This window comes from Anabrus simplex, chromosome 3 (assembly GCF_040414725.1).
Source record: "Anabrus simplex isolate iqAnaSimp1 chromosome 3, ASM4041472v1, whole genome shotgun sequence".
Lineage (NCBI taxonomy): Eukaryota > Metazoa > Arthropoda > Insecta > Orthoptera > Tettigoniidae > Anabrus > Anabrus simplex.
The window spans coordinates 102,167,683-102,188,473 of record NC_090267.1 but is presented as its reverse complement, the minus strand read 5'-3'; the positions used below and the strand labels follow the sequence as shown (position 1 = coordinate 102,188,473).

Here is a 20,791-nt window from a genome sequence, read left to right as displayed (position 1 = left end):
AGCTAAGGTTGTTAAATTCTTATACAAAATATCTCAAGGATCTATATACTGTGATTGGTACAAAAAAATATCAAACAAGATATAGGATAGGCTGGGGATTGGAAGAAGTAAAGGAAACTGATAGACACGTCCAGAAAATTTTGTTGTTAGACGCACGAGGCAATGAGTTGTCCAAAACACATGAGGATTTGCATAATACATTAAAGAGTTAGAACAGTTCAAGTGCACTGAATGACAATGTGAGCCTAGAGTTGTTCAGAAAGTCTGTAGCCTGTTGACACAGAATGAAAAATAGTAGCCTGTAAGTCGATGACTCCCCAACTCTGTCACCAATGACAAATAGAATAATAAGAAAAGATATGTCACATTATTTGCTCTCTATCTCACCTGGAAAATAGTTGCAGTAGATGGAGTAGAGAACCAGCTCTGTCCAAGATAATGTCCTCACAGTTCCAGCAGGGAACGGGCTCTCGTTCAACCTGCTGGGTTAGGCTGGTGGCATGTATTTATATGAACGTGAATTTGTTCCGGAAATTATGAGAAATGGAATGGACACCAGGGGAGCGGGAGAGTCAGGTGATCGACCAAGATGGCAGCCAGTATGTGAAGAACAAGAGAGGAAGAAGGTAGTTTCAGAATGAAGTGCCGAGGATATGCAAAGTAATGTCTGGAACATTTGTATCACAGTACAATAAAGCAAGCCTATCCGTCCATAAGGGCATTAATGGGGGGATAGCTTAAAGAAAAAGAAAGAAAGAAAATTAGTTGACCAGATTGAAACAAAATCATGGCAATGTGACTGTTAAAAGAGAGAAAGCTTACCCTTCGATGTTACAATGGTGCACCCAGTAAGTCATATCCATCAATACAGGCCTGACCATGAAATTTAATGCTTATATATAAACAAGAGTGTCTGATGGTAATTTCTGGTCAAGCACTCTCCTTTGAGATCTGTGCTCTTCAAGTGACTATTCGCTGCTTCTACCTACTTTTGCAAAGCAACCTTCTCTCAAAGGATGATAATCAAGTGAAAATATAGAATGTGATTGACTGATAAACCTTTAGAGTCCTGCCTTCATTTTTGCTTAACCAACTGTAAACTTACTTTTTCTTAGCTTTTGGAGGAAATGCAGTACCATGCTTGAAAAGATTAGTGATAAAATACTGTAGTTATTATTAAAAATATTTCATTGAACTGAAATTTTGTTTATCTAGTGATGTATTGATAATCATATTGTATAATTAAATACTTGCAACAGTAAATAATGATTTGTCCATATACGGTTGATGGAAGTTCAGGTTCTCCTAGGTACATTGAAGCCAGGTGGATGGTTGACAGGATCTGCTATCAGTCCTAGTTGGGTCAGGGTTGGAGGTGGCCCAATCTTCCCGCCACGCTTGAACAAAATTGAATCCAGTTGAATCAATCTCTTGCCCAGTTTCCATGGAGGATTTCTTGATTTCAGTCTTTCAGGCCTTTTCTGGGTACAGCCGTGATGAATGGGTAGCTGTGGATTCCCCATACATTTCAGCCATTTTTTCATAAGTGCTGTCTACAAAGTTATGGAGATTGGATGTTGGACCACAGTGTGGTAGAAATTTTATAGGTGTTGATCGAAGGGTTCCAGTTGTAGTCCTCATTTAAATCCCCGATCACCATATGGTCAGTGTTCCTCCTACACAGTATCCCACTCTCTCTGCTCCCTTAGGCTTCTCCCATGCTGCATTAACCATATTCCACACATCCCAAACTATGTTCGTACCTATTCTTGCTTGCCTTACGTTATTAGTGCCATTGTGAAAAACTATCACTTTCTCATTACCTTTCTACTTTTTTTTTCATAATCTGTCTTAACATAATTCCGGGATAAGACTCTACTCTGGTTCTCTTTCCTCCACACACTTTGTCCACGTGCTTATCAATGGAGTCCCCCATGACCAGAGCCTTAAACCCTCCCAACTCATTAGATTCTCTTCCCTTCTAGGCTCTCTTATCTTCCCTGACAGCTACAGAACTTACCATTTGTGTAGGAATAGCCATGGACAAAAATAAATAAATGAAACAAAAACCAAAAAAAATGGGATTTTTGAACATAGGGCGCAAAGATGTGAGATCGTGGCGAAAGCTACGGCATCGGTTGAACTTGCTACACGCTAATAGGTGCATACAGTACATCGGAAAGTTCGACCGTCATTTTCTCGGAAACGGTCCGGTGTCTACGGATAAGCTGAAACATGCGTCCGCTTATTTCGGCCCCTCTTTCATTGATATAGATGTTGATTCCCATAGGTAACCTGATATATTTGTCCTGAATGAGTAAATTTATAATACCAATATAGTTGGTCTGTTATTGGACATTATACATTTTCCAGCTAACTCATTCCTGATTGCCAGCATTTCGCCCCAGTGTGCTAATTTGGGCTCATCAGTTGGTAAATAACACACCTGCCGGTGGCTCCAAGTAACCCACGCAGTGGCCTCCACGCTATGCACTAGCCATGCGTCTTGGTAGGTGTGCTATTTACCAACTGATGAACCCTAATTAACACACTGGGGGGAAACGCTGGCAACCAGGAATGTGTTAGCTAGAAAATTTATAATGTCCAATAACGGATCAGCTATATTCCTACCCTCTTTTATTAAGCGAAGTTTGTGGCAAATCGGGTCGTTACATTTGGCGAGTTTCCCTTGTCAGCTGGACTGCCTTGCTGAGGCAGTAAAGGCTTGCTTGGTTCACCTATCGAGAAGTGAAAAATTTAGACACAAGATTTCCACTTCTGGATAGGATCATGGCACTCAAGTTCACTAACCTTACACTAAAAATGAGTACCAGATTAATCCCCGAGGACAAAGACTGCCAAACATAGAGCCAAACACTCTGTCCCATTTAGTGCCGAGGTGATGATTTTTGTTGTACCTAGGCAACCAACCTCTTTGTGCTGAGGTTACAAGTGGTTGATGCCTATATCTTCCATTCATCCTAGGGCCTTTGGGGCTGGTTTGGAGATGGCTTTGCTTTGCTTTTTTCTCCTCCTAACTCAGTATCTATTCACTTGTGATCTGACCTACATATCTTGCCTTCAATAACACGTTAATAACGCCTTAAGTAACACCACATTTCATAAACTTCCATTCTCTTCATTTCTGCACTAGTTGTCTGTGCTTCACTTCCATACTATATTATGCACTGTGCAAATGTCAACAGGAAATGAACTACATTTTCCTTTTTTTCTTTTTTCAGGTCTTCCAAGAGAGCACCCTGAGAGTTACCACTTCTACATGTGGAACAATTTCTTCAAGCACATTGACATTGATCCTGCCAATGCTCACCTCCTAGATGGCAATGCTTCTGATCTAGTGAAAGAGTGTGAAGACTTTGAGAGAAAGATTGAAGAAGCAGGTGGTATTGAGTTATTTGTGGGAGGTATTGGACCTGATGGTCACATTGCCTTTAATGAGCCTGGTTCCTCTCTTGTGTCAAGAACCAGAGTGAAGACACTAGCCCAGGATACATTAGAAGCTAATGCTCGCTTTTTTGGAAATGACATAAGTAAAGTTCCTAAACAAGCCCTGACAGTAGGAGTTGGTACTGTCATGGATGCTAAAGAGGTAAGTCTGTATGCTAATTAGTCATATACACTATGGTGTTGAAATGTGTTTAGGGCCGGTTCTACCACCTGTAGGTAAAGTAGTGCGTAACTTTCCCTCTGCATAAAAGGATAGTTCTGTTTGACCACTACGGGTTGCACTATCAGCAGCATAAATCATATCGTAAGATATGAATTTCATTATGATCCATATTGACAAATGTTCACAATTATAAGAATTAAAGGAAAGTCCACCTATTCGATACATATTAATACTTGATGTAAGTTATATTTACATTAAATAAATCACGGGACCTGCTTCAACCGTTTAAGGGTCATCCTCGGCCATTACAACTAAAATTGACAATTTATATACAGTAAAACTTTTTAAGAAGTTCCCGCATAGTAAGTTTTCCTGCCTAAGACGTGTGATACTTTCGGTCCTTTGATCGGTCGCATTAAGATATACGTATATGTTTCCCATTTAAAGTGCTCCAGTATAAAATTTTTCCCGGTTAAACAGTTCAATTTTAGAGCCCCTTGATGTGTCAAATGTCCGCGCATTGCAGCTCGTGGCTAGAACTGTCCCATCTCCATGCAAGTTGCACTCTGTGTTCGATCGTTTGCGCGCTTGCAGTGAGTCCCTGACATTAGCAAGACAGTCCGTGCTTACCAAAGTTACGGGATGTTACGCTGCAACGACACCAATAGCAGATTTCTTTCTCATTCACTCTCTCTCATGCACATGTGCACGTTGCGATACCACATTCAATACGATATTTTGATATTGATACTCAAGTTACAAAATATTTTGATGCTAGAATAACAACATTCAATATTGACAGTATTGCTCAGACAGTGTCAAGCCTGAAGATAAGCAAAGAGCAGTATTGAATTAACGATCAATAAAGCCATCTCTTATAATTTTCAGATTCATTATGTACCAAAACTGGAAATATCGAATAACAAGTCAAATACTGTTATTGTTAGTAACGTCCCTCCATGCACAAAAAAAGAAAACAAATGTGCACCATATTCTCTCATCACATGTCGCGTGTTGGCATAAATGTGAACATTATTTTTTATTTTTACTTTCATATGAGCTAAACATTGTATTCTCGTGTCGCTCGTAATTATTACATTGCATTATTAGAACATAACGTGAGGATTAGGAGTCTTGAAATAAAATTCTCGTGTGGAAAGAAACTGTTTACATTTATATGGAGCTGAGGAAAGTGTGGCTACTGCCACTGTGCCTTTTATCACCCACACTTTATATTCCCAAAACATTCCCATGTACTCATTTCTGTAAATAACTTTAAACCTGCTTTTCTTTACTTCATTGCCTATAACATGAAAAGGATTAAAATAGGAAAATAAAATTTAATAGGCCTACCAGACAGTACTGCTGTTATATAAAGTACAGTTACTATCCAACCTTTTACATTAATTACATTAATAAATGGTGTATAACTTTTATACCATGTTTATACACAGTTTATGAGCAATTTTTTCCTAATAAGCTGTGTATAAGCCTTGTATACATCTGCTATAGTTATTCAATGAATTGCTTATACAGACCAGGACCCTTGTGTAAGCGTCATATAGCAGCAAGTGCCAAAAAAGAAATGAGGGACCTTGTACAATAGGAGATCTTGGATCCAAAATATTTCATTGATGGACTAGTTATTTGTCAGTATGGATAATATTGGGCATGGTATGTCTCTTCATATTGTATTGTCAAAGTGTGCACTCATGCCCAAGATACAAACAACACTGACCTCTTGAAATGGGGTCACGTCCCCACCTATTCAATACAAATTAATGTTTAATGTTAGTTATATTTACATTAAATACAGCACGGGACCGGTTTTGACCCTTTAAGGGCCATCCTTGGCTATTACAACTAAAATTGACAGAAGGATCCAGCTTCTTCCACCAAGTACGAAACCTAATCTGGACCAAGGGATTCCTTCTAAGAGCTAAACAGACAATATATAAAACCTATCTTCTGCCAGTCATGACGTATAGTCTGGAGACCTGTGTCATAAATAATAGAGAAGTGAGTCAAATGCAAGCATGTGAAATTAAGTTCCTTAGGTCAACTCTACAAAAAACCAGGAGAGACAGAGTCCAGAGAGACCTGCTGGTGAACTTGACCCTGGAGGAAAAGATAAGTACCGGTACTACGAGATTGAAGTGGTAAGGTCATATGAAGCAAATGCACCCAATTCAAACTCCACGCCAGTATCTGGAGATGGAGGTGCCCAGAAGAAGACCTATTGGACGGCCTAGAAAGAGATGGACAGACCAGGTTAATGAAGATCTCAAGAGGAGAGGAGTTGCATGGGATGCAGTGAAGAGGGAAAAACTATACCAGGACAGGATTCAGTGGAAGCATATCGTTCACAAAGTTCCTACCCAGCTTGCTGGGAGGAAATCCAGTGATGATGATGATGATGATGATGATAATAATAATAATAATAATAATAATAATAATAATAATAATAATAATAATAATAATAATAATAATTATTATTATTATTATTATTATTATTATTATTATTATTATTATTATTATTATTTTGTGTGGCTATTTCTAGCAGAGTGCTGCCCTTGTAAGGCAGACCCTCCGATTAGGGTGGGCGGAATCTGCCATGTGTAGCTAACTGCGTGTTATTGTGGTGGAGGATAGTGTTGTGTGTGAGTTCCAGGGATATTGGGGACAGCACAAACACCCAGCCCCCGGGCCATTGGAATTAACCAATGGAGGTTAAAATCCCCAACCCGGCCGGGAATCGAACCCGGGACCCTCTGAACCAAAGGCCAGTACGCTGACCATTCAGCCAATGAGTTGGAGATGATGATGATGATGATGATGATGATGATGATAAATACAACCTGTATGCACGTCCCCATTTCAATCGTGAACAAGTCATGGGTGTCGTGTCCTGTCTATCTCTTCATTCGTAATTCGATCTAAATAGTCATCTCACCTTCAGCATTCTTCTTTTACACCACATTTCAAAAGCTTTTATTCTTTTCTTTCTGAGCTAGCTATCAGCCATGTTTCACTTCCATACAATGCCACACTCCAGACTAAAGACTTCAAAAGCACTTCTGTAATTCTTGCATCATTGTTCGTAGTGAGCAAATTTCTTTTCTTAAAGGCCTTCCTTGCTTGAGCCAATCTGGATTTTATGACTACTCAAGTAACAATATTCATCTACTTCATTTAAGACTTCATTTCCTTACCTGATATTTCCTGCATCACCTGATTTCATTCGACTGTACTCCATTATTTATCTTTTTGACTTATTTATTTTCATCTTGTACTTGATAACATGATGATAAGCATCATTGGCAGTCATACAAATTTTAGTGAAAAATGGAAGGGTATGAATAGGTACCTTAAGGCAGAAACAGGTTCCAAGAAGGACATTCCAGGAATCATTAATGAACAAGGGGAGTGTGAATGTAAGAATCTTCAAACAGCAGAAGTATTCAGTCAGCAGTATGTAACGATTGTTGGTTACAAGGATAACGTCCAGATAGAGGAGGTGAATAATACTAAAGAAGTACTAAAATTTACCTTATAATAATAATGCTGCTTACAATAAGATACAAAAGTTGAAAACTAGAAAAGCGGCTCAAATTGATGCGATTTCTGAGGATATACTAAAGACAGTGAGTTGGGATATAGTACCATATCTGAAGTACTTATTTGATTATTTTCATGAAGGAGCTATACCAAATGAATGGAGGGTTGCTGTAGTAGCCCCTGTGTATAAAGGAAAGGATGATGGACATAAAGCTGAAAATTACAGGCCAGTCAGTTTGACATGCATTGTAGGTAAGCTTTGGGAAGCATTCTTTCTGATTATACTAGACATGTTTGTGAAATTAATAAATGGTTATTAGACATGTTTGCAAAATTAATAAATTGTTCGATAGAAGGCAGTTCGGGTTTAGGAAAGGTTATTCCACTGAAGCGCAACTTGTAGGATTCCAGCAAGATATAGCAGATATCTTGGGTTCAGGAGGTCAAATGGACTGTATCGCAATTAAAATATCCAAAGCATTTCATAGGGTTGATCATGGGAGACTACTGGCAAAAATGAGTGCAATTGGACTAGACCAGGGATGGCATACCTATGCCATGCGTCACTAGGTGACTCGCGAACACAATTTCGGTGGCATGCCACATGAACATATTAAAGGTTTTATATAGATCTTGTATTACAGACTATACATATCCCGTAGATCGTATAGTCATAGCGTTTCACGTGTAAGAAATAAATATTGAAAACCTGGGCGTCAGTCAGTGAGTGAAGTTTGACTTGTGTGTGGTAGCCAGTAGCGTGTAATTATTCACTGTGTGTCACTGTTTATTGAATGTCGTTTGTATACGGATCTCACAAACATGTTTTCGCTGCCAAAAACAACAGAAACTTAACAAAGGTAGTGACCAGATTCTTCAAGAACAGTGGACAAGGGAATTCGGAGTGATAGAAAGCAGCAGACTCCATGGCTCAGGCGGCAGCATGCCAGCCTCTCACCGATGGGTCCCGTGGTTCAAATTCCGGTCACTTCATGTGAGTTTTGTGCTGGACAAAGCAGGGGGGGGGGGGCAGATTTTTCTCTGGGTATTCCGGTTTTTCCTGCTATCTTTCATTCCAGCAACTCCCTCCAATATTTCATTTCATCTTTCAGTCATTAATAATTGCCCCAGAGGAGTGCAACAGGCTCCGGCAGCCGGCTTCCTATCCTCGCCGTTAGATGTGGGCTTCGTTCATTCCATTCCTGACCCTGACCTGAATGACTGGAAACAGGCAGTGGATTTTCAGAAAGAAGCAGTAAAGCTATATGTTGCCTGTGCTTGAAAACCGTCGTGTTCCGCATATTTAATGTAATGAAAGAAAAGAGCTCTTTTCACAGAAAATCGAACAATACACAAAACAAACTAGTTGTATCATATTTCAGGCCAAGGAATAATATTAGTGAGGTTGTTTCCATCTGTCTCACTGCATATTAGAGCATGGAAAACTGATTCCTGACGGTGAGTTCTTGAAAGAGACTTTCTTATTGATGTCCGATACATTAATTGAAGACTTTCCTAACAAACAACAAATAAATAACAGAATTAAAGAAATGCCAGCCAGCCAAAATACTGTCAAGGGTAGAATAATGAGAATGAGTGAAGATGTTTCGGAGCAATTGAAAGCTGATTCGGATAACTCCCAGATGTATTCAGTATGCCTTGATAAAAGCACGGATGTAACCTTACAAGAAAGGATTGCTGTTTTTGTCTGATTTCCTTATGGAAATGCGATGAGGGAGAAATTAGTTAAATTGTTGAGTTTGCGAAATACAGCAATAGGTAAAGATATAATGAAGGATGTGAAGCAAGAACTTGTATTAAAATGAGGTTTGACTTACAGAATATTGCCTCAAGTATGGTGGGTATTCATAATGGATTTGTGAAATTTTTTAAAGAAAAAAAATACCCTATTTTACAGTCCCATCATATGTTACACCAGGATGCCCTATGTGCGAAAAAAAGAATGTGGTCGTTTGAAAGAATACTCTCGGTGGTAACTAAAATTGTGAACTTCATACCTGTACGTGCTCTGAATAATCACCAGTTCTTGAAAATGTTACACGAAGTGGAATCTCACTGTGGCGTACTTGTAATGTACAAAATGTTCGCTGGCTGAGTTGTGGGCAAGTACTGTACTACAGAGGCTTGTCTAGCTCTTGGATGAAATTCACTTCTTCATGATAGAAAAGCACGAAGAATTCTCAGAACTCACGTACCCTATTTGGCTGTGTGAATGAATGTTTCTCCATGATTTTACAGCAGAATACAATGATATGAATAAGCAACTGCAAGGAAAAGGGCATACTGCAGATAGATTGTTTGAGATCATAAAATCAGTCCAGAGAAAACGTGTATTCATCAGGTATGTTGAAACAAAGAATTTTAAGTACCTTCCTTCACTTAAAGTACAACTTGAACTGATGTAAAATTTTACAAATCAGTTAACTTTTGAAGGCACAAAAAGTATTTGTAAGAAGTGTGTGAATGTTTCACAAAATTCAAAACAAATAATTTCCAAGAGATTTTCCCAATTTTGAGATTTGGAGAAAACATTGCACTTTATTACAAAACTCCGTATTGCACAAATGAGTGACATTAAGGTCAATTTTTTACTGACCATTTATAAATGGAGTTGATTGAATGTGAAGAAAGCAGTACATAGGTGAATAAATTCGTACAACTAGGTGAAGCAGGGGTGAAAATGGACTGTGCTGTTGATGGTGAATACTCTCTCCAGAAGCCAGAAACTCAATACATGAACAATGGGACAGCCTCTCACAAAAGTTTTCAGTAATAAAGAAACTTGGTAAAGCATTACTTACTTTGTTTGGGTCATCATATGCCTACAAACAGCTACTTTTTACAATGAACATTGTAAAGTCAACAGTTAGAAGCCGTCTTGGTTCAGACGTAAGTGCTTCTTGTGTGTTATTGAATTTTAAGTACCTACTATAAATGACATGGGTACTAAATGTGAGAACGATATTTCACTTAAAGTCCAGTAGCAATATTAGTATTTTTAAGTGTTAAATCTAATAATATTTAATGATGAAGCGTGTTACAATGGGAGATTATTATACATATTTTTACAAGTAATGTTAGGTATTCTCCAAAATTACATATTTATTACGTTACATGTATTCGCAAAATACAACCACGAAACGTGCAGTCAAATGTATTTACAAGATATATATTAAATAAATAAATAAATCACTAAGTGAAAAAAATAACATGTTATGAAATATAATTGGGAATTAAGAAAGGAAGGAGGTGGTGGTGGTGGTGGTGGTGGTGGTGGTGTTGTAGTCATTCCTTAAAAGAAAATAACAAGTCGCACAGTAAACAGTTGAGAATAGTAAACCAGACTTAAAATGGTGCGCACTAACTGGAAAAGGTTCGCCATCCCTAGACTAGACAAAAGAGTGACTGAATGGGTTGCTGTATTTCTAGAAAATAGATCTCTGAGAATTAGAGTAGACAAAGCTTTATCTGACCCTGTAGTAATTAAGAGAGAAATTCCTCAAGCCAGTATTATTGGACATGTTTTCTTATATATGTAAATGATATGAGTAAAGAAGTGGAATTAGAGAGAAGGTTTGTGCAGATAATGTTATTCTGTACAGAGTAATAAATAAGTTACAAGATTGTGAGCAGCTGCAAAATTATCTCAATAATGTTGTGATGTGGACATCAGGGTTACAAGTCAGGTTGTGAGTTTCACAAATGGGAAATGTCCTGTCGGTTTTAATTACTACGTTGAAGGGTGAAATTTCCTTATGGGGATCACTGTAAGTACCTATGTAAGTACCCTATAAGGAAAGATCTTCATTGTGGTAATCACATAAAGGGGATTACAAGCAGGGTACAGATCTCTGCACATGGTTATGAGGGTGTTTAGGGGTTGTAGTAAGGATGTAAAGGGGAGGGCATGTAAATCTCTGGTAAGACCCCGGCAAGAGTATGGTTCCAGTGTAGGTGTCCATCACCAGGATTACTTAATTCAAGAACTGGAGAAAATCCAAAGAAAAGCAACAAAAGGGTAGTGTTACAAAAATGTTGCAAAGTTTGGGCTGGGAAGACTTGGAAGAAAGGAGACGAGCTGCTCAACTTAGTGGTATGTTCTGAGCTGTCAGTGGAGAGATGGCGTGGAATGACATGAGTAGAGAAATAAGTTTGGTGTCTTTAAATTTTGGAAATATCACAATATGAAGATAAAGTTGGAATTCAAGAGGACAAATTGGGGCAAATATTTGTTTATAGGAAGGGGAGTTAGGGATTGGAATAATCCAGTGTATGGGACCATCACCAGGATTACTTCATTCAAGAACTGGAAAAAATCCAGAGAAAAGCAGCTCGATTTGTTCTGGGTAATTTCCGACAAAAGATTAGCAGTACAAAAATGTTGCAAAGTTTGGGCTGGGAAGACTTGGAAGAAGAGAGATCAGCTGCTTGACTAAGTGGTATGTTAAAGATGTTGATTCCTAAAGAGCTGTCAGTGGAAAGATGGTGTGGAATGACATTAGTAGACAAATAAGTTTGAGTGGTGTCTTTAAAAGTAGGAAAGATCACAGTATGAAGATAAAGTTGGAATTCAAGAGGACAAATTGGGGCAAATATTCATTTATAGGAAGGGGAGTTTGGACTGGAATAAATAAGCAAGGGAGATGCTCAATAAATACCATATTTCTTCGAAATCAGTTAAGAAAAGGCTAGGAAGACAGCAGGTAGAGAATCTGCCACCTTTGCGACTGCCCTAAATGCAGATCTGGACTGATCGGTCGGTCGGTCCCCAAAACTGTGTCCATGCCATTCAGCAATTTCTCTAGATCTTCTGCAGACTCGGATAAAATAACAATATCATCGGCAAATTTCGGGGTTTTGATTTCCTCTCCTTGGATTATGATTCCCTTTCCAAATTTCTCTTTCATTTCTTTCCAAATTTCTCTGTTTCCTTTACTGCCTGTTCTTTATAAACATTGAAAAGGAGGGGGGACTAAATGCAGCCTTGCCTCACTCCTTTCTGGATTACTTCTTCTTTTACAAAGCTCTTGATTCTTATCACTGCAGACTTGATTTTTGTGCAGATTGCAAATAACAATTCTTTCTCTGTATTTGATCCGATCACCTTCAGAATCTCATATAGCTTGGTCCAATCAGCGTTATTGAATGTCTTTTCTAGATCTACAAATGCCATGTACGTGGGCTTGTCCAAAAGGTATAGAACTAAATGAGGCTACAGAACTAGTTACAAATACAGGATTGTGGCAGAATTTAGTAAATTCAGATAGGCTTACAGACTGAACGCTGAAAGGCGTAACAGTCTATAGTGAAGATATAATGTATGTGTGTATGCATGTATGTTTTTACTTGAATATAGAAAAAGATGTTAATGCACTAAACAATCCTTCTTGAAAAGTATAGATAGAAATCTAGTACTGTATATGGAACAAATATTTTGTAATGCCCATGTATTTGGAGAGATTTATAAATTATTTCATGTCTTTGGCAACAGGTGATGATCCTGATCACAGGCACACACAAAGCTTTTGCTCTCTATAAAGCTATAGAGGAAGGTGTAAATCACATGTGGACTGTATCAGCATTCCAGCAGCATCAACATACCATCATGGTATGTGATGAGGATGCTACCCTCGAACTCAGAGTTAAAACTGTCAAGTATTTCAAGGTTAGTATGATTTATTGTTAATTTGACAGTGAATATATGAGGACATAATATGCAAAAGCCGCCAAGTCCACATTGACAACATTTTCAGAAATTGAGAAAAACGTGCCTCTGCTTTACTATTTGTAGTTATCATGCGTGTATTGGACAAGTGATATGTAAGGGGTTTGGGAATAATATGAGCAAAGAAAAATAAACGTATACCTATTATTTTTGATGTAAATGTGGATTTTATTTTGGACTTGGAGGGTTTTGGTTGGAATATGGTAGTTATCATCAATTCAAAATTCTGTCATGTAGATGAATGAGAAGTTAAGTCTCTGCAATCAAGTATTTTGCTTTAACAATGACATATTTCAATAATAAAAAGCTTTTTAAAAATGTAAACTCAAGAATAATGGTTAATTGAATGCTTGACGTGGCTTCCCAGCATGATTGCAAGTTGGATAAAGCGGCAATGACTTTGCAGAATATCTGTAACAATAATAAGCATTATTGTCAGAATGGTGGTTTCATTTTATAACTTTGACTCAAAATAGTACTAACATAGAGTATAGAATGTCATGGATAAACATCTAAACATACATACCTTATCCTCTTTTCTCTCTCCCGTTTCTGGTTGCTAGGATACACTTTTCACTTCCGACCTCTCCCTGGATCACATGGAGTTATTTTAACAGAACAATCTTCCATGTTATTAATATATTTTGTGATAATTTAAACAAATTTATGTGATCTTACCACCTGACAAACTGCTCTGAAATGAAACCTATGCAGAATAATGACATGAACTATGTCACGTGATTCGGATGAGCAGTTTCATCAGCTCCTGTGGACTGGCGGTTCTTGCTTGCCAAGACCCGATGGACTTGGCGGTTATTGCTTGAAACTGCAAATTTCTACATTAATTTATAACATGAAATGTCGGGTTTTGCTTATGAGTAATAGACTATAACCAAAGAATTCTTCATTGAGCACATTATGGTTATACAGCTCAAAAATATCAGAAATTGGACTTGGCGGGTTTTGCATATAATGTCCTCATATAACCTTTCATTAAAAATTGGTAACTTTTAACCAAAACTAGGGCTGATAATGGCACTGCCTTCAGGACTCAAACCCGAATGTCCCACTCTAATAATATAAATACATAAATACATGTCGAAACTAAATCACCTCAGCTGAAACTCTCATCTGTACCTTTGCTCCTCATCTTGAGCTATTCAAATTATTCTTGAGCTGAGTCTCTTTTCTGTTGGTTGTAGATTTCTATTGAAAAGGGGTACAAGCATAACAAAGTAACCTGAGAAATACTTGCTAATACAAGTAAATGTCTTATATGGATTTGAAGGGTATTCCATATAAATAATATTGTGGGCAAGGTAACACTATAATATACTGAATAATAACACCAGTAATTAAATATCTAGAGAGATAATTCTTTCAGTTCATTCAGTATTGAAGGACAATAAAATGTGGGCAGGCATTTTCATCATATAAACCAGGGCCCCTCAACTCCCAAAATCTCACGTGTGCAAACCCAGGCGCAAGGGCTCCGTGCACTGTGCATCGGTCCAACTCGACTCAACTTTGCTTGATTCAGATGGTGTTGTGCGCTGAGAGCGACGGCTTGTTTTTCAGTGAAATAGATATTCGCAATACAACACCATAATCATGGAGCAATCTGTTTTGAAGGAAGCAAGCACTTCCAATAGTCTATTTCAATTGAACTGGGAACTTTCGTATTTTTTCTCAGTTGTGACGATAAAGCCAAATGCTTAAGCTGTGGGACAATAATTATGTGATCATCAAAAAGATTTATTTTTCGATACAAAGGCTTTGCTCGAATTCTACGAAAATTTATAGTAGGAAGATCTAAGCTGCATGGAGAATCAGCTAAGTTTATTTCTATGTTTGGTTTCACATGCATATGTCAAAGTTTTCTTTTTTTTTTCTGCTTTAACTTGTACGAAAACTAGATTGTGTGCGAGTATTTCTGATCGTAATTTAAAGAAAACACTCAGAATTGCTGTCAGCCGAACCCTTGTTCCAGATATTACTGGTATAAGTGCAAAGAAAGAGGAAAAGAAGAGCTAGAGAAGATAAATTGTCTGCTCAAACCCTATTAAAATACAAGTTTTTAACACTTAACATTGGCCCATACAACTGATTGTCTCTGCTCACCGCACATAAACATTTCCCAGTGAGGGGAAAATCAGTGGGGAAGGTGAAGAAGGCGGAGACAGACCGAACGGGTGAGAGATATGTAGGGAAAGACCTTTATTTTCCTTTAAAGAAAAGAGATTCTTCCTTACTACCGAAACAAAATTTGCATAACATATAAAAAAATCTATCTTAACTTGAAGGAAGATTGTGTCAAAATAATATCATAGCAGTACCGTTACAAACATAAACGAACATCAACATTGTCTCAAAACCTGCAACACATTGAAATAGACAATTACCTCCACATGAAATAAAATATGCATGATAACAGCAACGACATGAAATAAAGACATGAAAGACAAACCATGCATCATAATACAATAAATATGGATCATGCATCACACGTATGCACTACAGTTGTCTTAGAATATTCACATCCATAATGTGAATATTACATACTAATTCAGTCTGAGAATAATTCCAATAATTTAGATCATCAAGATTCTGCAGTTCAGGTGTAAAATAAATATGCTTTGAAAAAGGATGTTCCTAGCTGGATTTTAAAATCAAGTTACCGTACGAAGATATTCAGACACAGTAATCAAATTCATCTCTCAGTGGAGTAGGCTAATGATCATGCAAGCATTTGATGATCATCTACACATATAATATACAGGATATAATAGTTCACTAGTACATCATGTCATTCTCTGTGCTGAATCATACCTGTATTCATCTGTGGCTCTGTTCACAAAGACTTTGCACAGTCCTGATATGCTTCCCCTAATTATATTATGAAGACTCTAGTATTAGTCCATTATAATATATTCAAAGATCCTATTCCATTATTCCATTAATATTCATGTATCAGCATAGATTCTCGATCACTATAGCACAACATAATCCATCTCAAATGACTGTTGAATTGAATCATTGCCACGTTTTAAATATTTCAAAGAACGTATCTCATTCCTGTATAATATCTCTCAGAAATGAACACACAACTTCCTGTCGTATCAATTAAACATTCATACATTGAAGATCATTTCTGTGTTAAACTGTGTTAAGACTAGAAGGTCCTTAACCATCACATTTGTCTGAAAATAAATTATCCTTCCCAACTCAGGCAGTTAATGGTATTACTAAACATTGTATCTTTATCAAAGATTCAACACCTGCAGTTAACACATTTAGCCACATTATTTTGTTGTTCTGGGTTTAACAGTGTAGTTTTTTTTTTGTACATTCCGTACAGTTTGCCGATGTTTCAAATACAGTATTCTTTGTCAAAGCAACTGAAATACCCCAGGCAGCAACAAACTACTCTCCTACTCTCTCTGGCTGACGTAAGCCACTGGCGGTCTCGTGGAAATTCTGGAACGTATGTGTCACAGCCAGGTGGTGGGAATTGCCAGTGCTGTTACGTAGCTTGAGGTTCGTCCTGCGTGTTTATGTTGTAGTCTGCATCTCTTAATCTGTGTATGATAGACATCCAAGAATTGCTGATTTTATATCCTTCTGAATTCATATTGTTAAGGTGTTTTTTAATTTTGTTAGCCTCACGGATTTTCCTTTAAAGATTCCAGGGGATAGCTGCTAAAATCTTGGTCCTATCAAATGATATCTTGTGCCTTGTTTCATAGGAATGCTTGGCTACAGCTAAAATGTATGTGTCTTGGTTCTTAATGTGCTGGATATGTTTTTTACGTCAGGTAGAGATCGGATGTTTGAAACGAGTTTGAAACGATGATCTTTATTGTAACATTGATGTCATGATTGTCAAATACTCGAGATCATAATTTGGCAAAGGGTGCTCCAGCACGGTTGATTCAGGACAGGTGTCTGTGCGAAATCGGTACGAGTCACTCCAGGTAGAACAACAGAGGGAAGATGAGAGACAGGCAACTGTTGCTGAGATGTGTGGAAGTAGGAGGAAGGGAAAAGGTAGGAAAGGAAAATGTAGAGTAGAGGATAGGAAAAGACAGGTGGAACAGGGTCATGGGAAGGAAAAAAGGGAGGAGGAAGTAGCTTCTGCAGCTATCAGGAAAGATAGGGCTGACCAGGAGGGAAGGGGATCAAGTGAGGTGGGTAGGGTTGAGGCTCTGGTCATGGGGGATTCCATCGTTAGACACGTGGGGAAAGTGTGTGGAGGAAAGGGTACCAGGGTAGAGTGTTATCCAGGAATTAGGTTGAGGCAGATGTTGAGGAAAGTAGAAGAGAGGGAGGAGGGGAAGGAGAAGGTGGTAGTGTTTCACGTTGGTACCAACAACGTAAGGCAAGCTGATATAATTACCAACATAGTTGGAGATGTGTGGGATCTGGTAAATGCAGCACGGGTGAAGTTTAAGAAAGCGGAGATTGTTATTAGTGGAATACTGTGTAGAAGGGATACTGACTGGAGGGTGATTGGGGATTTAAATGAGACTATGGAGTGGGTATGTGGGAAACTGGGAGTGAAATTTCTAGATCCTAATGGGTGGGTAGGAGATAGGGATCTGCGCTCAGATGGCCTTCATTTAAACCGCAGTGGTACGTATAAGTTAGGAAATTTGTTTGGAAGGGTAATATGGAGGTACATTCAGGGAAACGGGATGGCCTAGGGAGCGGTGATAAGGGAACAGGGAACTGGAAATCAAGTAGGGATGACATAAAATTGTTAGTGTTGAACTGTAGAAGTATTGTAAGGAAAGGAATAGAATTAAGTAATTTAATAGATATATATTTATTTTCAATAATCATCCTTAATAGGATAAGTTTACAACTTGAGAAAGAACTAGGAGAATATCAAGGAGGTTTCAGACCCTGGAGGAGCTGTCCTGATCAGATCATGAGTCTTAAGTTGATAATGGACTATAACAGGAGAAGAAGCAGAGATATGGTGATAACATTTGTAGATTTCAAGAAAGCTTATGATTGCATCCATAGAGAATCTCTGTTTAAAATTTTAAGGCACCTTGGACTACACCCCAAATTAATAAACATGATAAAATTGACTCTCACCAATACCAAGTCAAAAGTGAAGTTTAGGGGGGAAACATCAGAGACATTTGAAATTAAAACTGGACTACGGCAGGGAGATGGGCTCTCACCACTATTATTTAACTGTGCTCTAGAAATGGTAATGAGGGAATGGTTTAGAAAATGTCCCCCCAAAATAAAGATTGGCCGAAAAATCAAAACAAATTGCCTGGGTTTTGCTGACGATTTAGCATTACTAGCAGTGGACATAAAAGAAGCAAAAACCCAGATATCAGAACTTCAAAACATTGCAAATAAAATTGGCCTCAAAATATCATTTGAAAAAACAGAAATTATGCCCCAAAAACCAACACAGCTAAAAGAAGTCACCATAAATGGTAATAAAATCAAAATAGTAACTCAGTTTAAATATCTTGGAGAAGTAATAACACATAACTTAAATGAAAAAATCTCAATCCAAGTAAGAACAAATAGATTAGCTCAAGCACAAAAATTAACATGGGATATCTACAAAAAGAAATGTCTATCAATAAATACAAAAATAAAACACTACAACACAGTTATAAAACCGGAAGCTACATATGCAGCAGAAACACTCTTTTACCTGAATAAACAATCAAAGACTGACAGACTTCAGAAAATTGAAAGGAGGATTGGAAGAACCTGTATCAACAAAAAATATCAGAAAGATGGACAGTGGTGGTTAATACCTAACAAAGTCGTGTACAAAGAGCTAGAACCCATTACAGATACTATGCGTAAGAGGAGACTGGGATTCTTTGGACATATCATGAGGATGCAGGACTCGAGACTTCTGAAACAACTAGTACAACACAATCTCGTCTCAAAAAATACCACAACAGGATGTAAATGGATCAGAGAAGTAAGAGAGGATCTGAAGGAAATAGGCCTTACAACAGAAGACACCAAAAATAAGATAAAATTGAATACAAAACTCAAGAATACAAACCTCCGCTTTACCCTTACACAAAACAAACCAACAACACGCACATTTTCAACTGAGGAAAGGGCACGAAGATCGGAGCGTCTGAAGAAGTACTGGGAGGACCGCAAAGCCCGAACAATCCCTTCAAAGAGACCTGAACGACGGACTGACTAAAGTGATCCTATGTGGTCATAAAAGAAGAAGAAGAAGAAGAAGATATATATTTACCGGATATTGTAATAGGAGTTGAATCATGGCTGAGAAATGATATAATGGATGCAGAAATTTTCTCACGGCACTGGAGTGTGTATCGTAGAGATAGGATAGGAAGGGTGGGAGGGGGAGTGTTCATTCTGGTGAAAGAAGAATTTGTAAGCTACGAAAAAGTTAAAGATGAGACACATGAAATTCTAGGTGTAAGGCTCATTTCTAAAGATAATAGGCAACTTGATATATTTGGAGTGTACAGATCGGGAAAGGGTAGCACTGACGCGGATTCGGAATTATTTGATAGGATAGTCAGCTATGTGGGAAACGACATGGAAAGAAATGTGATTGTAGTGAGAGATCTGAATTTGCCAGATGTCAATTGGGAAGGAAATGCGAACGACAGGAAGCATGACCAACAAATGGCAAATAAGTTAATATGGGAAGGACAGTTGATTCAGAAAGTGATGGAACCAACCAGAGGGAAAAATATCCTGGATGTGGTGCTGATAAAACCAGATGAGCTCTATATGAAAACTGAAGTAATAGATGGTATTAGTGATCATGAAGCTGTTTTTGTGGTAGTTAAAAATAAATGTGATAGAAGGGAAGGTCTTAAAAGTAGGACTGTTAGGCAGTACCATATGGCTGATAAAGCAGGCATGAGGCAGTTTCTAAAAAGTAGCTATGATCGGTGGAAAACGGTAAATAAAAATGTAAACAGACTCTGGGATGGGTTTAAAGAAATTGTTGAGGAATGCGAAAACAGGTTTGTACCTTTAAGGGAAGTAAGGAATGGTAAAGACCCACCTAATTATAATAGAGAAATAAAGAGACTAAGAAGGAGGTGCAGACTGGAAAGAAATATTGTTAGAAATCGCTGTGGAAGTAAGGAGAAATTGAAGGAACTTACTAGAAAATTGAATCTAGCAAATAAGGCAGCTAAGGATAACATGATGGCAAGCATAATTGGCAGTCATACGAATTTTAGTGAAAAATGGAAGGGTATGTATAGGTATTTTAAGGCAGAAACAGGTTCCAAGAAGGACATTCCAGGAATAATTAATGAACAAGGGGAGTGTGTATGTGATGATCTTCAAAAGGCAGAAGTATTCAGTCAGCAGTATGTAAAGATTGTTGGTTACAAGGATGATGTCGAGATAGAGGAGGAGACTAAGGCCAAAGAAGTAATAAAATTTACGTATGATAACAATGACATTTACAAAAAGATACAAAAGTTGAAAACTAGAAAAGTGGCTGGAATTGATCAGATTTCTGGGGATATACTAAAGACAATGGGTTGGGATATAGTACCATATCTGAAGTACTTATTTGATTTTTGTTTGGTCGGAGGAGCTATACCAGATGAATGGAGAGTTGCTATTGTAGCCCCGGTGTATAAAGGAAAGGGTGATAGACATAAAGCTGAAAATTACAGGCCAGTAAGTTTGACATGCATTGTATGTAAGCTTTGGGAAGGCATTCTTTCTGATTATATTAGACATGTTTGTGAAACTAATAACTGGTTCGATAGAAGGCAATTCGGTTTTAGGAAAGGTTATTCCACTGAAGCTCAACTTGTAGGATTCCAGCAAGATATAGCAGATATCTTGGATTCAGG

At 37.9% G+C, this 20,791-nt stretch overlaps 1 protein-coding gene across 5 annotated transcripts in view; it reads left to right on the top strand.

Annotated features, from left to right (window-relative positions):
• The window catches only part of Oscillin (glucosamine-6-phosphate isomerase Oscillin), a 229,630-nt gene that overhangs the window by 111,762 nt on the left and 97,077 nt on the right, over positions 1-20,791 (top strand). For all 5 annotated transcript variants that reach the window (XM_067142661.2, XM_067142658.2, XM_068226590.1 and 2 more), the window contains exons 4-5: positions 3,243-3,610; positions 12,702-12,875. In XM_067142661.2, the coding sequence (XP_066998762.2) occupies positions 3,243-3,610; positions 12,702-12,875 (542 nt within the window). The remainder of the gene's footprint in view (positions 1-3,242; positions 3,611-12,701; positions 12,876-20,791) is intronic.